Source organism: Mirounga angustirostris, unplaced genomic scaffold, assembly GCF_029215605.1.
Source record: "Mirounga angustirostris isolate CCGP_5_RB_7025 unplaced genomic scaffold, mMirAng1.0.hap1 SCAF_5, whole genome shotgun sequence".
Classification (NCBI taxonomy): Eukaryota; Metazoa; Chordata; class Mammalia; order Carnivora; family Phocidae; genus Mirounga; species Mirounga angustirostris.
This window is the reverse complement of record NW_026991713.1, coordinates 165,434,317-165,457,230: the sequence shown is the minus strand read 5'-3', so window position 1 is coordinate 165,457,230 and position 22,914 is coordinate 165,434,317. Positions and strand designations below refer to the sequence as shown.

Here is a 22,914-nt window from a genome sequence, read left to right as displayed (position 1 = left end):
GCTCCACACCCAACATGGGGCTTCAACTCATGAGCCTGGGATTAAGAGTCGCATGCTCTACAAACTGAGCCAGCCGGCTGCCCCAGACGTTGACTCTTTTTATTTTTTTTTTTTAAGATTTTTATTTATTTGAGAGAGAGAGAGAGAGAGCATATGAGAGGGGGCAGGGTCAGAGGGAGAAGCAGACCCCCTGCCGAGCAGGGAGCCCGATGCGGGACTCGATCCCGGGACTCCAGGATCATGACCTGAGCCGAAGGCAGTCGCTTAACCAACTGAGCCACCCAGGCACCCCCCAGACATTGACTCTTTTTAGAGCCTAGCCAGTTGTCTCCAAGACTGTCCCACATTCTGGATTTGTCTGATTGTTTCCCCATGATTAGATTCAGGCTAAACATTTTTGACACAGAACTATATAGATGATGTTGTATACATCTTACTATACCCATCATATCAGGAGGGACACAAGGCCGTTTTAATACATATGATGAAGCTGAATTCAGCTCAAAATATCATCCCAGATGATATTGTAAATAGCAAAACATCTTAAAGGGTATGTTCCCCCCACTGATTTATTTATTTTTGGCACGTCTACGTGGGTTAGTTTCTGGGATGATATTTTGAGACTATGTGACTATGTGTTCCCCAAAGGCATTTCACCCAATGCTTGCTTAAATCAATTATTACACTGGGGATTGAAAAAAAGTGATTTTCTAATTTGATCACGCCTTCTATATTTATTATCTGAAAACCTTCTATAAAGACTTTCTCTTGTGCCTCCTCTTTGTTGAGTAGCACAAGGATTGATTTTTTTTTTAATTTGATATAACAGAATCCATTACGTTCATTATATAATCACTATGTTCTTTTTTCATGCTCAAATTGTCCCAAATTTGGCCTGTGGGAAATTCTTCAAGCTGGTTCCTATGTCCTTTTGACATATCTCCATCAGTCACTGAGTATCTACTTGCCCAACAAGATGTCCCATCTGTTACTCTCCCTTCCTCAAACCTGGAAGCAGTCATTTCTCTAAGAAGCCCTGGTTCCTTTAAGTGAAGAATGATATTCACAAAACAAGATCTGAGTGCTCACTACCTTTGTTTCTAGGCCGGTGGCATCACAAAGCATACATCTGTTCTTTGTCCCCAGTTCCTGGCAGGGAACTTCAAAAAACCTTGGCATTTTCTAAGTGCCAGAAGGGTCATTGTTATGCAAATGAGGTGACTCAGGTGGGGCCCCTAAATAGCTTCAGGATGGGGGCTGGTCATCAGAAAGACCAACCATTCATTGCAACTTTGGGCCAGCTGGATCTCCAGGGAAAGAAACAGGGAGGGAGGTCAGCTGGAGAATGAGTTCAGTCACATAGCCAATGATCTAATCAGCCATTCCTATGCAATGAAATCCCAATAGAAGTTCTGGATGTTCAAGCTCAACAGAGCTTCCTCGTTAGTCAACAGTCGGTGTGGTGGGAGGGGATGATGAGCGTCAATTTACATAAACTCTTGAGTCTCCTCCCCACCCTTCTGCTCTCAGACCTTGCCCTATGTGTCTTTTCCACTGGTTGTTTCTAATTTGTATCCTTTAAAACTGTCTACTGTGAGTAGAGTGCTTTCAGTGAGTTCTGGGTCATTCTAGCAAGTTATCAAAACAGAGGGGATCATGAGACCCCCAAATTTATGACCAGTTGCTCAGAAGTGCAGGTGGCCCCCAACTTAGAGCTGCCATCTGAAGTGGAGGCAGTCTTGTGCAAGACTATAACCTAAACGTGCAGAGTCTGAGGCTAACTCCAGGTAGTATCGAAACTGAACTGAACGGCAGGTCATTTGAACTGAACTGGGTGTTAGCTGGCGTCAGAACATGAAAGGTTCTGGGGCACCTGGGTGGCATGGTCGGTTAAGCGTCCAACTCTTGGTTTCGGCCTAGGTCGTGATCCCACCATCATGAAATCAAGCGAACCCCGTGTCAGCCCCATGTCAGGCTCCACACCCAGCATAGAGTCTACTTGAGATTCTCTCCCCCCTCCCTCTGCCCCTCCTGCTCATGCTCTCTCTCTCTCAAATAAATAAATACATCTTAAAAAAAAAAAAAAGAACATGAAAGGTTCTTTCTGTAAACACAGCTACAAAATACTATTTATACACACATACACACTCAAATTATAAATTTGCAAATGTGCCATGACAATAAACACATTTTTTTATTTATTTTTTTTTTTTAAGATTTTTTTTATTTATTTATTTGAGACAGAGAGAATGAGAGACAGAGAGCACGAGAGGGAGGAGGGTCAGAGGGAGAAGCAGACTCCCTGCCAAGCAGGGAGCCCGATGCGGGACTCGATCCCGGGACTCCAGGATCATGACCTGAGCCGAAGGCAGTCGCTTAACCAACTGAGCCACCCAGGCACCCTAAACACATTTTTTTAAAAAAATCTTATGTTCAGGTCAATTCCCAAATGAAATCCAACACCACATGAAAATCACATTAACACACATGGATCCATTTTTTTTTTTTTTTTTTTTTAAGTAGGCTCCATGCCCAGTATGGAGCCCAAGGCAGGGTTCAAACTTACAACCGAGATCAAGACCTGAGCTGAGATCAAGACTCAGATGCTTAACTGACTGAGCCGCCCAAGCACCCCTACACGTGTACCTTATTATTTTTCACAGCTGCACAGCAATATGTATATAGTGTGGATATATCATGCTTTTTTCAACCAATATCTGGCAGTTGTTTGCTACGTATGCTTTTAGCATAACCTCGTGTGTTTGCTGTTTTGTATTTGTAAAGATGTACCTTCGAGGCAAATTCACACAACTGGGCCTGCTGGATCATGGGTAAATGCACAAGAATTTGGTAGACTGCCAAAAGCCCCTCCACACAGGTTACACCATTCTGGACTCCCATCAGCAAGGTGTGAGTACCTGTTTTCCCAGAGCTTCACCAGCTATGCATGCTGTCCAGTTTTTGAACTTTTGCTATTTTGGTAGGTGAGAAATGTCAGTGTAGTTTTAATGTGCATGTCCTTCATTATGAGTAAATTTGAGCATTTTTTCATATGCTTAAAGTCTATTTGTAGAGTTTTTTTAGAGACTTGCCTACTTAGGTATTTTGGACAATTTTTTCCATTAGGTCTTAGGTCTTTTTTCTTTCAACTTATAAGAGCAATTTGTAGAGTGGAAAAATTAACTCCTTCTTTATATAAGGGGCAAATATTTCCCCCTCTTCATCATTTGTCTTTTGATATGCTTATAACCACACAAATCTTTTTTAAAAACGATTGGTAAATTCAATCTTTTACTGCTTCTAGATTTTGAATCATACAGAACACCTTTCTCCAAGATATAAAATAATGCATCTAACTCTGTTATTTATAAATTTTTTTCAACATTGAGATCTCTGAGCCAGTGGAGTTTATTCTGACAAATTGGCAAAGCCAATTTTAAATTTTCACAGATAGCTATCTAGTTGCCAACATCACCTATCTTAAAAGTATATTTCCCCCCCCCCAGGGAAAAGAGATACCACATTTATTATATACAAAATTCCCATATGTTTTTGGGTCTATTCCTGAAATTTTACTCTGTTGCATCAATCTGTCTCAAAAGGAGCCAAAACACTTTTAATTACAGATGCCTTATAGTAAGTTTTAATATCTAGTAGGACTAGTCTTTCTTATTACTGTATCAAGGCTTTCCTAACCATTCTCGCATGTTTATTTTTCCATATGAATCAATGAGTGTGGCTCCAGGGGGAAAAAAAAAAGTTATTGAAACTTTTAATGGGATTTTATCAGATTTATGTATTAAAGAGAATCGGCATCTTTAGAACACTGAGTCACCATATCTAAAAACAAGAGGTATGTCTGTTCAAGACATTTTTAGATCTTTCAGGAATGTTTTCAGTTTTCATCACAGAGATTTCAGGATATTTCTTTTTAAATTTATTTCTACATACTTATTTATCTTTTATATAGCTGCTGTAGAGGGGGGTCTTCTCTTCCACTATGGCCTCTAACTGGTTATTGTTTGGAAATATATTACTATATCCTGCTACCTTACTGATTTCATTTGAGTTTGTGTTAATTTTATCATTGATTTTCTTGGATTCTTCCATAGTTTTACTTCTTTTGTTTCTAAAACTTATGCACTTGGTACATTTTTAGTAGGATATTCTCATTTCCCAAAACTCATACATAAATTGAGTCTATATACTTTTATGCTATTGTGTATATTAGACTATTTTAATTTCAGATCACTGGAATCTGTGTAAAATCCTACCACACTATACATTCTCACACCCATCTTGCAGTGACAATGACAACCCAAACTAACATCTCCTAGATTCCTAGAGCCTCCTATGCTGATCTCAGCACCTACAAACCAAGGAGCTGTCCCTAAGCCCAACACCATTCAGTCTATATGACAGGAAGCAACTTTAAGAGAGCTCCACTTGGAATCTCAACACACTCAGTCTCTTCATCCCACCTCTTCAGCCACAATACTGAATGAAGCCCCTCTAACCATCTACCCTTTCCTCAGTTCTTGCCCTAAAATCTGCCTATCATATCCTATCGAAGCTCACGTAAAAATGGCAAAGAAGTGGGGCAGCAGCTAGTTAAGCATCCAACTCTTGATTTAGGCTCAGGTCATGATCTCAGGGTCCTGAGATTCTGCCCTGGGTGTGGAGCCTGCTTGAGATCCTCTCTCTCTCTGCCCATCCTCTCCCGCCTCCCCTGCTCGCACTCTCTCTCTCTAAAAGAATTTAAACTAAAATTTTTAACAAATTGTTAAAAAATGGCAAAGAAATATAACACTCTCAAGATGGAGGCAAAGAAATAAGACTGCCTAATGAGCTCAGGTGGACCACACACCAATACAGAATGCAAGAGATGTTAGCTAACTGCAGGATCCAAGTCCACTCCTTCCCAGTTACAGTACCTTTTCTTTCTTCACATAATTCATAATTTTGCCAAGGTCCTCAACATCAACAACAGAATTTAGATTCTGATGGTCTTCAGTACCAGACTCTTCCTCACTGGTGCTCTCAAAGGACTCTTCCTCCTGGAACATCAATGTTTCAGAAACACATTGTTCAAAGTAGAAACCTCCCAAATTGTGAGTTCACTGGATAGACTTGAGATATTTCAGGCTAGAGGTCAGCAAACTATGGCCCACAAGCCAAGTGCAGCCAGCCTCAGGCCAAATCTAAAGGCAACCATCACTGGCAGATCATCTGTAGCTACTTTCGTGATACAGTGGCAGAATTAATAGTTGCAACAGAAACCATATGACCCACAAAGATGGAATATGTACCAACTGACCCAACAGAAAAAGTTTCCTGACCTCTGTTTGAGACACAGAGCCAACCAGGTTTAGTGAGGAACTAAATGCAGCAATAAGGAAAAGGAAGGAATTAAGCATGGCTCTCAAGTTTCTTCTTTTTTTTAATAATTTTTTTTTTAAGGTTTTATTTATTCATTTGACAGCGACAGATACAGCGAGAGAGGGAACACAAGCAGGGGGAGTGGGAGAGGGAGAACCAGGCTTCCCGCTGAGCAGGGAGCCCAACGCGGGGCTCGATCCCAGGACCCTGGGATCATGACCTGAGCCGAAGGCAGACGCTTAACAACTGAGCCACCCAGGCGCCCCTCAAGTTTCTTTTTTAAGTAACTGAGATGGTGGTGCTGTTTACTGAGATGAGAAAGATTTGGGGAGAAACAGACCAAGAGAGTGGAAATGAAAAGCTCCATTTTGAATTTGTAAAGCATGAGATGCCTGAGACATCCACGCAGAGATTTTAAAGAGGATGCACAGAAGAGAACAAAATTCAGGATAAACTTCAGAGCTGGAAATATAAACCTGGGAAAGACTAGCATATAGACAGAACTTAAGGCCATGAAACTAGATAAGCCCATCCAGGAAAAAAGTATCAACAAAGAAAAGAACCTCTCACCAAGCCCTGAATCTTTCCACCATGTAGAGGTTAGTTAAGGATGGATGATCCCAAGTGAAAAAGGAAGAAAACCATGAGAATAGTGTCGTGAAAGTCAAGAGAAGAGAGTGATTCAAAGAAGGAGCGGTATCGAGTACTATTGAGAGGGCAAGTAAAATGAAGACAGAGAAATGTCCATGGGGCTTGACAACACGATGTCCTGGGACCTAGGAAAGAGCAGCACTGTGGGGCAGAGAGCCAAACCAGAGTGGGTGAGCATGTCCTGGGATTTCTGCTCCCAGCTGCAGGGCAGAGGATACTGAATACCCCTCCTATGGAAAATATCACTGAATAACAGAATATTTTAGTAGCATAATTTTAAATGTATCACTGAGTTGGCAAACATATTACTAATTCAAAGAGGACAAATATGAACTAAAAAGGGAATCCTAAGAGATAAGCGAGAGATGGAGCTGAGAGTACCTGCTGAACTCTGGAGAACCTAACTAACAGCTACATAGGACCAGGGAAGAGCAGGCTAAGTCAAGGAGACAATACTGGGAGGAGAGACTAAAGTCTCAGAAGTCTCAGAAGACCGAAGTCAAAGCTGGGACCCCATGAGGCTGCATTTCTCATGTACAGATAAATTAGAAATAAATGTTCTGTGTGAGAGGAGAAAGCAGAAAGATAGGCAGAAAATTTGGGGGAAAAAACAGAGCAAAGAATAGATAGAGGGATTTTATTCAAAGTTTCTAAAGTTTCTGGGAGGGGCAGAAGAGGATCTTATAATACAAATTCAGTATCGAGTTAAACTGAAGTTCCCAAAAGCAATACTCTAACTAGAAGACAGGGGATCAATGTGGTCAATTTTCTGGGGAAAAAAAAATAAAAATTGCTCCAAGCTAGAACTTTACTCAGGGAAGCATCAATCAACTATGAAGGCAGGATAAAGACATGCAGATACAAAAATTCTGGAAGTTTACTTCCAAAACACCCCTTCTCAGAGACCTACTGGAGAATGCGCTCCAAAAAGAAGAGCCAACCAAGAAATAAGAAGACCGAAGATGCCAGAATCAGGGAATCCAACCCGGGAAGCCAGTCAAAGGCAGGACTTCAGCCACACCAAGTCTTGGAGAGCAGCCACGCCTCCAAGGACGTGGAGGAGAAAGGACTCCTGAGAAGCCTCCAGGAAATCGATAAAAACTACAGAACACTGAAAAATAATTTTCAGTTCCACTAGCATTTTGGAATCAATTAGTGATAGTTACAGAGGAATCAAAGCAGATGTAGCCGTTACCTAAGGGAAATACATGTGTAGGAATGAACACGGGATACCACAGAACACAGGACACATGGGAGCACGTACACGGTCACAATTATGACACAACAAGCCGGGGTCTGCCAGAAGGTGTGATACAACTGTACCAAGAAAATGGGAGAAGAAGTGATACTGTGTGTGTGTGTCCATGTGAGACAGAGACAGAGATTCTGAAGTGTTTTAAAAATCAAGAAATAGCAAGAAGGGCCTATGAGTTAGGAATATAGAGGTAAATCTCTGATGAAAAAGCTAGAATTGAGAATGACTGCCCTGGCCAAATAAGAATTAGAATAAGGCAAGAAAGTACAGTTTTTAATTATAAGCCTAGAAGCACTATTTGAGGGTTTAAATGTACAAGTGTTACTTTTGATTTAAAAAAAAATTTTTTTTTTACTTAAGTTTGTTTAAACGTTAAGACCCGAGGCTGATATCAGCAAAAATGGCAGAGTAGGTAACTCAAAGGGCCCGTTCTCCCATAGAAACAACCAAAACTTAAGTAAAAACCAACAGATTGAACTCTAATTCCCAGAGTTCTGACAAAGGTTTACAAGAACCAAGTAAACACTGAATCAAGAAAAAGGAAACTTGGGGCACCTGGATGACTCAGTCGGTTGAGCATCTGCCTTAGGCTCAGGTCATGATAGGCCTATCATTGGATAGCGAAAACTGCTTACTTCACTTCTGGCCTATTTCAGTTGTGAGAAATCAACTGAGGGGGCGCCTGGGTGGCTCAGTCGGTTAAGCGGCTGCCTTCGGCTCAGGTCATCATCCCAGAGTCCTGGGATCAAGTCCCGCATCGGGCTCCCTGCTCAGTAGGGAGCCTGCTTCTCCCTCTCCCTCTGCCTGCCTCTCTGCCTACTTGTACTCTCTCTCTCTATCAAATAAATAAATAAAAATATTTTTAAAAAATAAAAATAAAAAAGAAATCAACTGAAACCATCCCTGAGGAAACACAGACCTACTAGATAAAGACTTCAAGTCAATGGTCTTAAATATGCTCCAAGAGCTGAAGGAAACCAGGAGAACAATGTCCCAACAAACTGAGAACATCAACACACAGAGACAGAAATTAGAGAAAGGAAACAAAGAAATTCTTGATCTGAAAAGTCTAATAACCGAACTAAAAATTTCACTAGAGGGTTTCAGTAGATTTGAGCAGGCAGAAAAACCAGCAAACATGAACACAGATCAGCTGGAAAGTGACCAGTCCGAAAAATGAACAAGTGTACCAACACATATAAAAGGGGCACTCTGAAATAAGCAGTGCTTGCACAGAACTGTGAGTGTACTGAACACCACTGGGTTGTATCCTTTACAACCGTTAATCAGACGTACATGAATTTTACCTCAATTTTTTTAAACAGTGTAAAAAAATTAAGGGCCAATGGGAGGGGAGATAAGCACAGCAAAAAGACTACCTAGAAAAGAGAACAGAAAAATGAAGCAGCAGCTGAAACATACAGAATAAAAGAAACATTTGTTTCTTACTTGCTTTTCCTGTTCCTTTGAACAGGATGATGTCAAGGCATGTTTATAAGTTTAGAGAACAATCTAGTGGAGGTGAAGAGACTAACAAGGCCGAGAGAGAGACACAGAAAACAGAGACAAAGCCCCTGATTCCAGAGCATGCAGAGTGGCTTTGACAGGACTCAGACCCGAGGTCTCCTGCGGCATAAAAGATGGAGAGGATGTGTAGATTGGGTGGAGGACACTATACAAGATCTCTGGCAGCTTCCTAAGATAGCTGGAGGAAGGAGCAGGGAGAAAGAGTATTCAATAGTGATCTTGGAGAGCGAGAAAGGGAACTTACACAAGAACGCTGGACACTGCTGGGCACGCCTGAGTGCACACCTGAGCCTGTGGTGAGGAATCCAGGGTCAAAGAGCAAGCAGCAGGCAAATGGGAAGGCAAATGGTAGGTTTCAACCTGGCTTGGGGTTTGACCATTTGGGTTAGAAAAGGGACTGGAAGGCAAGGCAATTGAAGATTGTTTATAAAAGAATGAGTATAAAAATTAAACTGGGTAAGGACAGAAGTGAAGTAATCAGTTTTCACTATCCAATGAAAAAGGTATGGGACCAAAAGAATTTTAAAGCAGGACACCTGAGAGAGATCAGTCAAGGTCACGGAAACATAAAATTTCAGAAGTGACCGTGGAAGTGAGAGGCCAAGGTCAGCGAAGACAATGGCTGTTGGCGGTATGAAGGCCAGGCACCTGGCAGACCAGGACACTGGATTAATCACCTGCACGGATGGCTTTGCCCCAAAAAGTAACAACAGAAACAAGGGTGAAGAGAAAGTGAGTCAGCAATTACAGTGGTTCCTGAATGACACAAGTGAGCAGGTGACCAAAGGATGACGGACAGCCGTGAAGACAAGCAGTGATGAAACGGTCGGGTGACATGAGCTTCCAAGGAACGAGGGTCCCTGAACAAGGACCAAAGAGACATGTTTAGAATGTGAGGGACAGGGGCACCTGGGTGGCTCAGATGGTTGGGCATCTGCCTCTAGCTCAGGTCATGATTTCAGAGCCCTGGGATTGAGCCCCGCATCAGGCTCCCTGCTCAGCGGGGAGCCTGCTTCCTCTCCCTCTGCCTCTCCCCCTGCTTGCTTGCTCTCTCTGTCTCTCTCTCTCAAATAAATAAATAAAATGCTTAAAAATAAAAATTTAAGAATTAAAAAAAAAAAAAAAGACTGTGAGGGACAAAAAGAGAGGAATCTAAGATGACGGGCAGCCTTCCAGTCTAATTAATAAGGAGTCGTTCAGTAAGAGAGGTCGGGAGAAAGACATGGTTAGGGGATATGGAGACAGGACATACGTAACCTCAGGCCTCTGCCTCCAACCCTCCAACTACGGGAGAAGTCTGCTACCCTGGCAACGCAACCATTAAAGCAGGGAAACAGGAAAGTATGCTGCCCACGCTGGCTTCACTCGGAAGGCCGCACGCAATCTAAAACGCCCCCACGGGAGCCACAGATCTTCCTTCTAACCAGAAGCCAGGGAAGGCGTTTCTCGGGGCAGAGGTTAAGGTCCAGCATCCCCACACACAGGAGGAAAGCAGCGAGACCCGAACACAGGGGCTCCATACCGCAGACGACTCGCACTGGCCTCTCTTGCAGTTGCCATCACAGGGCTTTTTCTCTCCTTTCTGAAGTGTCTGCAGCCGGGCAAGGAACTTGGTCTTCCAGGCTCTGAAGTCTGCTTCGATGCTGCCATGTTTGCTCTTAGCCACGTCACAGTCCCCCTCCCCTCTAGTCGCCACACGATGAGCACCAAGCATCCAGAGCCACTTATCGACATTCTTGCCAACCTGCAAGACGAAGACAGAGGCGCTAAGACACAATCCTCTAAATCACAGGCTGGGAGGTTGCTCTGCAAAAGGCCCAAGTTCCTCTGGGACCCCATCACTGGCTGCTGCTGGGAAGAGGGAACTTGGCCTAAACGGGCCCTCCAGGCCCAGCTGCAACCTGCAAACACTACATTGGTTACATCGGATAAGATCCTGCAAAAGACTCTTTAAACAAGGGGACAAACCCTTTTACTAAGGTAAGGATTACTACCTAAAAAAGACTTTGAAAACTACTATTCTAAGTTGTGGTCAGAATAACATAACTCATTAGCAAAATAAATTTGTTCCAAAACGTAGCAAAGCCCATTTTAATAACAAAGGGCAAATGCAGCCCATTCGGCAAGACTCAGACTTCATCAATTCCGAACTTTAATGTACTGCAAGAAGCAGTTAAGCTGAGGCACAGGGATTACCAAGAAGCACAATGAAGAGTTCAAAAACTTAATAGGCTTTCTGAGTGGCAAGGCATTAAACAAAACATTTACATATCTGAATTGTACCATTTTTTGGGTCTACTTCCTTTGAAAATATGGGCAGAAATACACATCTTGATGTAACTACTGAGTGAAAATCTTATGGAAAGATCTCCACTTTCACCTTTATACACATTCTACCAAAGACAGCTGAGCCAGGCTGGGCCCATTTTGGGAAGAGGTACATATACAAAAGTTCTAGTAAATGTTTAAAACCACAAGAAACAGAGAGGCTCTGTATTTTTATTATTTAAAGTACAGAGAACAGAATGCAAAAGGAGCCAAGTTAACTTCATTTAGAAAAAAGATCTAGGAAAACAAAACAATGTTTTATTACACAAAAGGCAGTGAATGTTTTTCTTCTATTTCCCTTTAAAAATTAATGATTAAAAGACAAGGAGCTCAACTGTTAGTTTGAGCCATAAAGGCTGTTCAACAACAGAACAGGCGGCTGAGAAAGTCCAGAATCAGTGATCTTTCATCCACAAGGTCCTGCCTGGGGACAGCAGACTGGACGCGATGGCCATGAATCCAGATCACTATGACACTAGACAATAGGAGGTATAAGGATTTTATTCAATAAAAATTTACTTGAGAACCTGCTATACCCCAAGCTTGGAAACATGTGTGCAGCAATTCCCCACTATAAAGAGTAACACAGGGGCGCCTGGGTGGCTCAGTCGTTGGGCGTCTGCCTTCGGCTCAGGTCACGATCCCAGGGTCCGGGGATCCAGCCCCGCATCGGGCTCCCTGCTCCGCGGGAAGCCTGCTTCTCCCTCTCCCACTCCCCCTGCTTGTGTTCCCTCTCTTGCTATGTCTCTCTCTCTCAAATAAATAAATAAATAACACAAGAAGTTTATTATTAAACACCAAAGTTCGGGGACTACTTCACATACACATGTGAATGGGTGTGTGTGTGAATTTTTTTTAATTTTAATAGAGAATTTATCCCTATAATTCAACACATACCTACCTTGTTGAAGTGGCTCGCATAGGCAGAATTTCCCAGGCCAAATACAGCGTACCTCATACCCTTCAGGTAAGTTTTGCCAAATCGAAAATCACTGGATGCTTCCTCCAGCCATTTGCAGAACCACTCTGCACTTTCAGGGGGTCGACCTTCAGTGTATGTAGCAACCACGAAGGCACAAACGTTCTTACTGGTAACCTAACCGAGAAAGTAATTATTTCAGAATATTCAAGAACAACTTATCAGTAAAGAAAATCCCTTTTTAAAATGCTGACATCGGGTGCCTGGGTGGCTCAGTCGTTAAGCGTCTGCCTTCGGCTCAGGTCATGATCCCAGGGTCCTGGGATGGAGCCCCGCATAGGGCTCCCTGCTCCACGGGGAGTCTGCTTCTCCCTCTCCCACTCCCCCTGCTTGTGTTCCCTCTCTCGCTGTTTCTATCTGTCAAATAAATTTAAAAAATCTTAAAAAAAAATAAAATAAAATGCTGACATCCACATCAGTACTAACCTCAGACAACAAAGGTGCTTTCAAAACGTTATTCATTTTCAAAAGTAAAAGAAAACAGAGCAAGGACACCTTGAATGGGGAGAAAACCCAGTCTCTGGCTCCTGCCAATATACCCCCAGGTGCCCCTAACTATGTACTCCATTCCAATTCTCAAGCAGTAAGTTCCTATCATTTCCAACTGTCATATTGGAAACAAAATCCAAATCAGTCAGGAAGAAACACAGAAAGAGAGCTTTAAAATTACCTAAAAAACTAAAACAACAAAACTTTTTAAATGTAAAGTAACAATTTATTAACACTTGGTACCACTGTCTACAAGAGGAAAGAAAATACCCCCCGGACCTGCTAACCATGGTATTCCATCTGCTTGAATGCACCTTAAAAATTCTAAGTCATAGGGGCTCCTGGGTGGCTCAGTCGTTGAACGTCTACCTTCGGCTCAGGTCATGATCCCAGAGTCCTGGGATCAAGCCCCACATCGGGCTCCCTGCTCAGTGGGAAGCCTGCTTCTCCCTCTCTCACTCCCCCTACTTGTATTCCCTCTCTTGCTGTGTCTCTATCAAATAAATAAATAAAATCTTAAAAAAAAAATTCGGGGCGCCTGGGTGACTCGGTTGGTTAAGCGACTACCTTCGGCTCAGGTCATGATCCTGGAGTCCCGGGATCGAGTCCCGCATCGGGCTCCCTGCTCGGCAGGGAGTCTGCTTCGTCCTCTGACCCTATCCCCTCTCATGTGTTCTCTCTCTCTCATTCTCTCTCTCTCAAATAAATAAATAAAATCTTTAAAAATAAATAAATAAAATAAAAATTAAAAAAATAAAAAATAAAAAAAATTCTAAGTCATGAGATAAGTTATAAGCAATCCATTATTAATAATAAAGACTCAAAGGTTGCTAATAATTTTTCACAAGTAATTCTGAGCAGATTCAAGTACACTCATTTGCACTCCACTATTCTCTTTTGGGAGAAAGAAATGGACAGTTACAGCTGGGTTATCCACTAAGAAGGGGCTGGCAAACTATGTTCCACAGGCCCAGTCCAGCTCACTGCCTGTTTTGTTTTGTTTTTTTAAACAAGGTGTTATTGAAACACAGCCACACTCGTTCATTTACATGTTGCCTATGACCACACAAAGCTAATATTCACTATCTGGCCCTTTACAAAAGAAATTCGTCAACCCCTGCTCTATGTGCTTCAGAATCATCTGGAGCACCTTTCTAACAAGTTCCTAGGAGATGCTGATATTGTAAGTTCAAGGACCACACCCTGAGAACCCCACTATAAGGCAAACTCCCCTGAGTATAGCTAGAAGGAGAGGGATTTCTCTGAAGAAATTAAACCCATGTAGATCTTAAGTAATGCACAGAGGTCACACAGGCAGTGAGAGATTTCTCTAACTCCAAAACCCATATTCTCTCTGCTACCCAAGTGGCTCCTGACCTCTCAGTCAGCTCATACATGGTTCACAGGCTCAGCACACTGCCATCCATCACCCTTCCTTGATTATGAGATCCGTAGCAGGAGGGAGGAGGGAACTTCAAACCACCCAACCTTTCCCACCCTTACCCCCGCCGCAGGAAAGACTACACACCGGAGGGGCAGGTCCCACACCACATATTCAACACCTCTGACTGACACTGAAAACGCAACCAACTGAAAACTCCTTAGCATGAAAATCAAATTTATTCTGAAGATTCTATTTATCCCAGAATGCAGGAGGTCAATTACATTTGAGAGTTTGGACTGAAGAAAAAAATAACATAGTTACCAACCTCCTCTACTAGATGATCATCTGGATCATATTCTTTCAGATTAATAACAGCCACAGGGAGATCTAGGGAGGTAACTGCTTCAGCAAGACTTGTTGCAAATCCCTAATAGGAAAAAAAAAAAAAAATCACAAAGTCTTCAATAAGCTAAATAAGCAAAACACAGTCTTCATTTACTCTTGTTGGCAAAGGAATAAAGCATTTATCATGGAAAACTTTTTCACTGACTGACACTTATCATCATAAACACAAATACCTATTCCCACTTCTTCCATTTTCTCAAGCATCTTTATAGAGATCAATCATTCAACTGTGCCGTTCTCACTCTGTAAGTACGTATGCGGGACCACATTTAAATTGGCTTTTTGACATTCCAGCTGCCTTGCCCCACTAGAATAAACATATAGGTGATAAGAAATACTGAAGAGGGAAGAGAATGTGATATATGAGAAATGCGACACATTTCTGGAAGACAGAAAGCAAACAGAAGCAGGTTGACGGGGAGGAAAAGCCCTAGGGGAGAGTCCATATGCCTGACAAAACCCTAGAGAGGTTCTGGGCGCAGAAGCAGCCACTACAGTGAAGCTGTGAGGGAAACCTGGGGCAGAGAAGAACCAATCAGCAGACAATCTGTATACAGGACAAGTGCACACCAAGTCTGGGCAGCATCTGCCCTTTACCCCCAGACAAAACACCCACTAGGCTCTTCTCCAGACAAAATGAACCAAATGTTTGGGGAAAGCTAACACTTCTAGCCCCATGGCTAACTTCTAGGCACTCTGAAAAACATCCTCCTACTTTTCGCTTAGTAGTCTTACACTTGGTTCCCCATCTCCCAGGATGAAAGCTAAGCCTACCAAGCATCTATTATTTTACTGGGCATCTACTAGGCCAGTCTCAGTTCTGGGCAATATTACACAACAGTGAACAAGACACACACAGTCTCTGCTTCAGGAGCTTATGTTCTAATGGGCAGAGACAGAGCAAACGTGGAAATGAGAAGACATAGTTAATCAGATGATGTGCTATGGAAGAAAATAAATCAGGATAAGGGGTAAGAACACAGGTAGGGATAGGTCTGGGGACAGTTTTATCTTAAACAGGGAGGGTCAGGACAGGTGCATAAGATTAAAAAATAAATAAATATTTAGTCTTTCTCCCTAGTTCCTGGCACAAAGCTTCTAAAACCCTTGGAACTTACCGACTTTGGTAAGCTAATGAAATAACTCATGGGGAGGTGGGCCCCAGGTAGCTTCAAGATGGGGGACGGTCACCACAAAACCAATTATGTGATTAAAGGTTTAGAACTTTCAGCACCATTGCTCCCAGTGAGTTCAATCATCCATGGCCAATGATTTAAAATGTCCACTAAAACCCCTAAATGACAGGACTCAGCGTTTCTGGTTTGGTGAACACACTGATGTGCTGAGGAAGTGGTGGGTAGAGAGAGGGCACGGAAGCTCCGAGCCACCCCTCCACCCCTCACCACCAGACCTTGCCCTATGCGTGTCTGCCATTTGTCTATTTCTGCCTTGTATCCTTTCTTTTTTTTTTTTTTAAAGATTTTATCTATTTGACAGAGAGAAACACAGCGAGAGAGGGAACACAGGCAGGGGGAGTGGGAGAGGGAGAAGCAGGCTCCCCGCTGAGCAGGGAGCCCGACGCAGGGCTCGATCCCAGAACCCCGGGATCATGACCTGAGCCGAAGGCAGACGCTCAACGACTAAGCCACCCAGGCGCTCCTGCCTTGTATCCTTTCTAATAAACTAGGAAGCATAGTTAGTTGGGCAATTTCCTGATTCTGCGAATCCTTCTAGGAAATGATCGAACCTAAGGAGAGGACTGTGGTATCGAGTTTATAGCTGGTCTGGTCACAAGCACAAGTGGCCCCTGGGACTAGTGACAGGCGTCTGAAGCAGAGACAGTCGTGCAGACTGGGTCCTTATACCTGAGGAGTCTGACAAAAACTCTGGGTAGTTCATGTCACAACTGGAGAACCGGTGTGGAAAAATGACAAGTATTTGGTATAAGAGGCCTCAAAGATAGACTTGAGCCAAACCTGAAGGACATGCGAGACAAGCCATGAGGCTACCCCAAGCAGAACAACATGTAAGTGAAAAGGCCCAAAGGAGGGAGCAGGCTTGGCAAGGTTAGTAAGACTGGAGACGTGGGGGGGGCGCCTGGGTGGCTCAGTCGGTTAAGCGTCTGCCTTCGGCTCAGGTCATGATCCCGGGGTCCTGGGATTGAGCCCCACATCAGGGGTCCCTGCTCAGTGGGGAGCCTGCTTCTCCCTCTGCCTCTGCCTGCAGCTCTCTCTGCTTGTTCTCTCTCTCTGACAAATAAATAAAAAAATTTAAAAATTTAAAAAGACTGGAGACGTGGGGACCAAGGACGAGAGGTAAAAGAGATAGTGGAGAACCAGACGTGAAGGCCTCCTGGCCACTGTGAGGTCACTGTGATTTACTCTAAGTGAATGAGGAGGTCATTGCTGGGTTTTTAAGCTGAAGGGAACGTGATTTCACTTAAGTTTTCCAAGTCCCTGTGGCTCCTGAGCTGAGAGGACACTGAAGCCAGAGGACGGGCCGAGCAGCACTGAATGAAGGGGACTGACCGGCAGTGAGGTGACTGCTGTGATCCAGACAAAAGCAGAGGGTGCCGTGAGCCAGGGTGCAGAGAAGTGACTGGCACCTGGATCCATTTTGAAAGTAGAACAAACAGCATTTGCTAACAATGGCATGGGGGTAGTAGGAAAAAGAGAGAATTCAAAGGGTTTCTTTTTTTTTTTAACTAGGCAACTGGAAAGATAAAGTTGCCATTTACTGAAATGGTAAAGATTCTAAGTGGAAAAGGTCTAGGCAAAAAAAACGGGAGTTCAGTTGGAGCGTACTAATTTTGAGATGCCTACCAGACATCACATGAAGATCTACGACAGGCCACTGGATATGAGAGTCTGGAGTTGAGGGGAACAGTTCAGATTAAAAACATATTGGGAGGCCACCACTGAACACAAACCAAGGCCCGTGGGTCAAATCCAGCCCTCCATTTGTTTCGGTACATAAAAGTTCCTGGGACCCAGTCATGCCACTTATTTACCCATGGTCTGTGGCTACTTCCACACCACAGCCGCAGAGCTAAGTAGCTGCGACAAGACTGTATGGTTCACAAAAACTACAAACCTAAAAACACAGTATATAAAATAAAATACCTTGCCCTTTATAGATAAAGTTTGCCAAATTGCTCTAGATAACAAGATCCCTTAGAGTGAGTGCAAATAAAGACAAGGACTGTGCCTTGGGACATTCAATCTTTCGAGGCCAAGAAGATGAGGAGAAATCTGCAAATGACAGTGAGGAAGACTAGCCTTGGCCGAGTAGGAGCATGACCTAGAGAACAGTGTCAAGGAAGATGAAGAGTGAGAATTAATTAGCAACATGGAAGTCACTGGGAACACTCGGGGCATGCAAGCCACACAAGAGTGGCCCAAGGAAAACAGAAGTAGGGAAACTGGAGATTTGGAGAGTGGCACAGACACATTCAAGCTTTATTCTAAAAAAAGAAAGAAAGAAAGAATGAAAGAAGAAAAAGAAAGAAAAAAAGGAAAGGAAAGGAAAGGAAAAAAATTGAGGTGGTAGTTAGAGGGAGATATGGGGTCAATAGGTAACATGGCATGCCCTGACCCACCATGCACAGAACATCTGGTAATATGGCATGCCCTGACCCATCGAGCACAGAAAATTTATAATTAGAGAACACAAATCTGTGCACACAGTAACAGAGAAAATCCACAATAACTACCCCATCATTCGGTCCTAAATATTAATAGAAAACCATGGATCACTAAGAATATAAGAACAATCAGCAGGAAGGAGAAATAGTAGCAAAAGAAAAAGTGAGAAAGCAGATAAATCAGGGAACAGAAAAACAAATTCAGTGAGATATATTCTTTTTTTTTTTTTAAGATGTTATTTATTTGAGAGAGAGAGAGAGAGCACAAGCCGGGGGAGAGGCAGAGAGAGAGAGAGAAGCAGGCTCCCTGCTAAGCAAGGGAGCCCAATGCAGGACTCGATCCCAGGACCCTGCGATCATGACCTGAGCCAAAGGCAGACGCTTAACTGACTGAGCCACCTAGGTGCCCCTACTAAGATATATTCTTAAATAACTAACAAAATAATATAAAAACTGAAAAAAGTGATGTTTTTGCAACTAAAAACATAATAGCCAAAATAAAACATTCAAAAAAGAAGGTTTAGAATTGAAATCCCACAATCCAGAATAGAAAGACAAAGTTACAAAAAGAGAGGATGGATTTAAGACAAAGAAGCCATCCAAAAGCTCTAACATCCAACTAACAAGAGTCCCAGGAAGAAAAAAAGAGAAAATGGAAAGGGAAAAAAATTGCCCAAGAAATCGGCAGAAATGCTCACAAATGTTCAAAAGAGCCCAAGTGTCCAGCACAACAGCTAAAAAAAGAGCCAATCCAGACATCATCTCAAAAAAGTTCCCAACATAAGGGCACCTAGGTGGCTCAGTTGGTTAAGCATCTGCCTTCGGCTCAGGTCATGATCTCAGGGTCCTGGGATCGAGCCCCACATCAGGCTCCTTGCTCAGCAGAGAGCCTGCTTCTCCCTCTCCCCCTGCTTGTGCTGTCAAGTAACTGAATAAAACCTTAAAAAAAAAAAAGTTCCAAACATCAAGGACAAAGAAATGATTCTAAAAGCTTCCAGAAACAAAAAAATCAAGTCATCTACAAAGGAATGAGGAGACTAGCTCTGACAGTGAAGTGACACCTTCAAAGTTGTAAGGAAAAACTAATCTCCCTTACCCAGCCAAATATGAATCCATTCAGTGTGAAAGCAAAATAAGGAAATTCAAATGGCACAGCTTTAAGGAGAGTCATCTAACCCATATTAACAAAGAGGTGGCCAACAATAAAGCCACTGAGATTTGAGTAATGTGTCAATTAATACAAGGAGTCAGTAACTTATAATTAACGTTAATAATCTAGAAATACAGCACACATGGGTTAAAATTATAGCCATCAGAGGAACCAAAAATAAGAAATAGTTAAAAAGAGGTTCACTAGAGAGTACTTTTCATTATGAACCCTCCTCATGCCTGGATTTGTTACAATCTGCAAGTGTTGATTTGATCTTTTAGAAAAAATTAAAAACACACATGAGAGAGGCTATGAATGAGATCTTTTATAAATAACATAAAAGGACTTTGTTTTGGCTGCTCAGATGCCTTTTTTACATTTCTTCCGGTTTCCCACCTCTGTTGCTTACAGTTGAACTTAGTATCAAGTGACCTTCAACTATGAAGTGGAGCAAAGCACCACGGATCTGAAAAACTATGAAATATTATTCTACAAAATATCCACAAGAGGGCAGTACAACCCTGTTTAGTACTATATAAAAATAACGACCTTGATTTTTTTTAAACTTCATTTCCATGTTCACCTTAGAATCTTTTCCTAGAAAGCACTAAATAGCTGTGACCTTCATAACAAAGTAGCCAGCAGCATATACATCTGCAGCATATGTCTACTTTAAACAGTATTCAATGTCTATTGTTAACACTTTTAACACTACTAAATCAAAACACGTTTTATAAAGTAGATGTGTGAAGTTGTGAAAGTCAGGACCCACAATGGACACTATTGCTGACATTCTCTTTTCACTCACCCCTACTTCTACAACCACCATCAATAACGGGCTTAGAACTCTCCATTCCGCTGAGGCAGAAGCAAGCTCCAGAACAAAGATCCTTCATGACAGTGACCATCAGATACCACCAATTAGCTGGAATTGGGCACAAGGAATAAAAACCCACCCACCACCCCAGAGAGGAAAAATGTAAGCTGGGAAAGGGAAAAAAGAAGATGAAAAAAAAATCAGAAGACCAATTCCATTCACTGTGAGTGGACACTTTTAAGGGATCTTCTAAAAGATCAGGAAACCCAAGGAAAAGTATCACATAAAGTTCTTACCTTTGCTGTTCCAGTCTGGGAACCATAGAAAATTTTCACTCCAGACACAAAGACTTCCTTCTTTTGAAGAGGGATATAACCATTTGTCATCAAATCCCCAGTTGCTTTTGGAACAGATTTCTGTGAGTTCTTGTCCTTGAAGATAAACAACTGCACAAAATCCATCAAGTTTGAATCTTTTCCCATCTTCAACTGGGACGAAAACCAGCACAGATACTGACCTATTTTACTATTCTCTTAATTCTTCCGGTGTACTCTTCAAATATTAACCCCCTTGGTATAATTAGGTACGTTAAAGGCTGGACCCAGATTTTTTTTTTTTTTAAGATTTTATTTATTTATTTGACAGAGAGAGACACAGTGAGAGAGGGAACACAAGCAGGGGGAGTGGGAGAGGGAGAAGCAGGCTTCCCGCCGAGCAGGGAGCCCGATGCGGGGCTGGATCCCAGGACCCTGGGACCATGACCTGAGCCGAAGGCAGACGCTTAACGACTGAGCCACCCAGGCGCCCCTGGACCCAGATTTCTTAAGACTATAAAGATCCCTACTTCCTCCAGGACAAAACTATACATACATTCATCCACAATGTGCTTTAGTGGAATAACAGTAGGAACTCATTTACTGATCTTTAGTGGTAAGAAAAGAGAAGATAACTGCCCTTTGAAGATGCTAATACGATTGTTTTTTACAAGTTTAATTTTTCATTACAAAATCTTCCTGTATCTTAAGAGGGAGACATCCACAGCCCATCAAAGAAAACATAAATAACGTAGTCCATAATAACTTAGTCTCTAAAAACCGAGAATAAATTCTTTAGGCATTTAAAAAAAATGTCTAGAGACCAAACATAAAAGTGACTGAAAGTTCCTTTTAGCTTTTCTGAAAACCTTAGAAAATCTGCACTCTAACCTCTCTATAAATCTAGTATCTTAACACTCTCCTATAAAAAATAATTCCACTTACCTGCTTCCTGATGACAATCTGGAAACAAATCCAAAGGCTAATGCCAAAGGCAAAGCCCAAATAGACGTAAAACCTGTTCATCCATAATGACATTAAAGGTGATGAGAAGTCCCATGTATCCAAAGAAGGATCTAAATTTAAAATGATACATACATGTAATTTCACTTAAAGCTACATATATAAAGCTGCTCATCCTGATTTTAAGCATAAAAAATAAGAGAAAACCAATCTTCATTTTCAAGAACCCAGCTAAGAAATCTATAAAAAATCAACTCTAATAAAAATAACACACCGCTGCATGTGGTAATGATAAAATTATCGGGAAGATAATGCTAACGCAGGAAAATATACAAAATCGTACCTTCCTTTGGATATAGCATTTGGAAGCAAGAGAAGTTGAAATACTTCATGTGGAATTATGAATTTTGCTTTGTTTTGTGTGCTCCATAAGAAAAGCTTTAAAAAGTACTAAACTATTCCCTTTCTTCTAGTTTTAAAGACCCACTGCTGCTTGTAAAGGGTTCTCAACGGACCGCACACCCCATTTTTTTGGAGTGAGATATGAATAGATCTGGCCTCAAATGTCGAACCTGGAGGCAATTTCAAAAGGCGAAGCCTAAAAAGTGGGGTGTGCAGGTGCTGCTCCACTGTGGAAAAGACAAAAGTGGGCTTTGCAGTTGCTGCTCCGCCACGGAAAAAACCAAAAGCCATCAGCACACGCGGGTAAAGAGAGTGGGCAGTTTTCTCTGCGTTTTACTTGAGGTTAGGAGCATAGTTCCTGCTGAACTCATCCCTAGCCTCACGAGGCAAAAGCCAGGTCAAAAGCAGGGTTCAGTCCTCCCTTGCTGTCAGCGGCTCCCGTCCCGGGCCGACAAGCACAACAATCTGAAGGACCGGGCCCGAGGACGCCACTCCGCTGGGAGAGGGTCTGAGAAAAACGGGTTCCTCTCTCCGCCCGCGTCGCGAATTCTGCCCGCCGGGGGGCCCTTACCCATTCTCCTCAGAGCCCAGGCCCTGCGGCCCGACAGACCCTAGGACTGCAGACCTGAAAAACCTGGCGGCCGGCGCGGATACCAGGAGACCGCCAAACTAGCTTGAAGCACTATCAGTAGAGCCCGAGCACGCAGCGCTGGCGGCAGCCATGCCACTCGCTACCCCGTCGGATTGGCTCAGAGGGGGAAGGGGCGGGTCCAGAGGGAAGCCCCGCCTACGGCTCCGCGCGAGGAAACCGAAGCCCTCCCAGTCCCGCTCGGATTGGCTCAGAGGGGAAGGGGCGGGCCCCGAGGGAAGCACCGCCCACGGCTAAGGGTTAGGAAGCCGGAGCGCGTCCGAACGTTCCCGAATTGGTGCAGAGGTTCAAGGGGCGGGTCCAGTGGGGAGCAAGGCCAAGACAGGCGTGGCATAGGGGAAAGAAACGCGGAAATGGCGGGCGAGTTAAGCGGGTATTTTCCACCAAATGCCATCCGTGGTCCTGTTTGGTCCTCAACTGAAACACACCGAGTATAAAAAGGCATTATTTCGGGAAATTTGGTTGTGGACTATTAGATGATATTAAGGACCTTGGGTGATGTTGGGTGCATCCGGAAGGAGTATAGACTGACGTATTTAAAGCTAAAATCTTATAATTTGCTTTAATCTACTCCAATAA

At 42.9% G+C, this 22,914-nt stretch overlaps 1 protein-coding gene across 4 annotated transcripts in view; it reads right to left on the bottom strand.

Annotated features, from left to right (window-relative positions):
* The window catches only part of LOC123844709 (S-adenosyl-L-methionine-dependent tRNA 4-demethylwyosine synthase TYW1), a 205,474-nt gene extending 183,023 nt beyond the window's left edge, over positions 1-22,451 (bottom strand). The window contains exons 1-7 of one of the 4 annotated variants that reach the window (XM_045875474.3): positions 22,258-22,451; positions 21,267-21,397; positions 20,304-20,453; positions 14,318-14,419; positions 12,042-12,236; positions 10,335-10,556; positions 4,935-5,057 (exon numbers count right to left, since the gene is read on the bottom strand). In XM_045875474.3, coding sequence (XP_045731430.1) covers positions 4,935-5,057; positions 10,335-10,556; positions 12,042-12,236; positions 14,318-14,419; positions 20,304-20,453; positions 21,267-21,397; positions 22,258-22,261 — 927 coding nt within the window. In that variant the 5' untranslated portion in view covers positions 22,262-22,451. The remainder of the gene's footprint in view (positions 1-4,934; positions 5,058-10,334; positions 10,557-12,041; positions 12,237-14,317; positions 14,420-20,303; positions 20,454-21,266; positions 21,398-22,257) is intronic. The other 3 variants (XM_045875472.3, XM_054507621.2, XM_045875473.3) reach the window with 3 other exon arrangements.
* Positions 22,452-22,914: the final 463 nt, after the last annotated feature.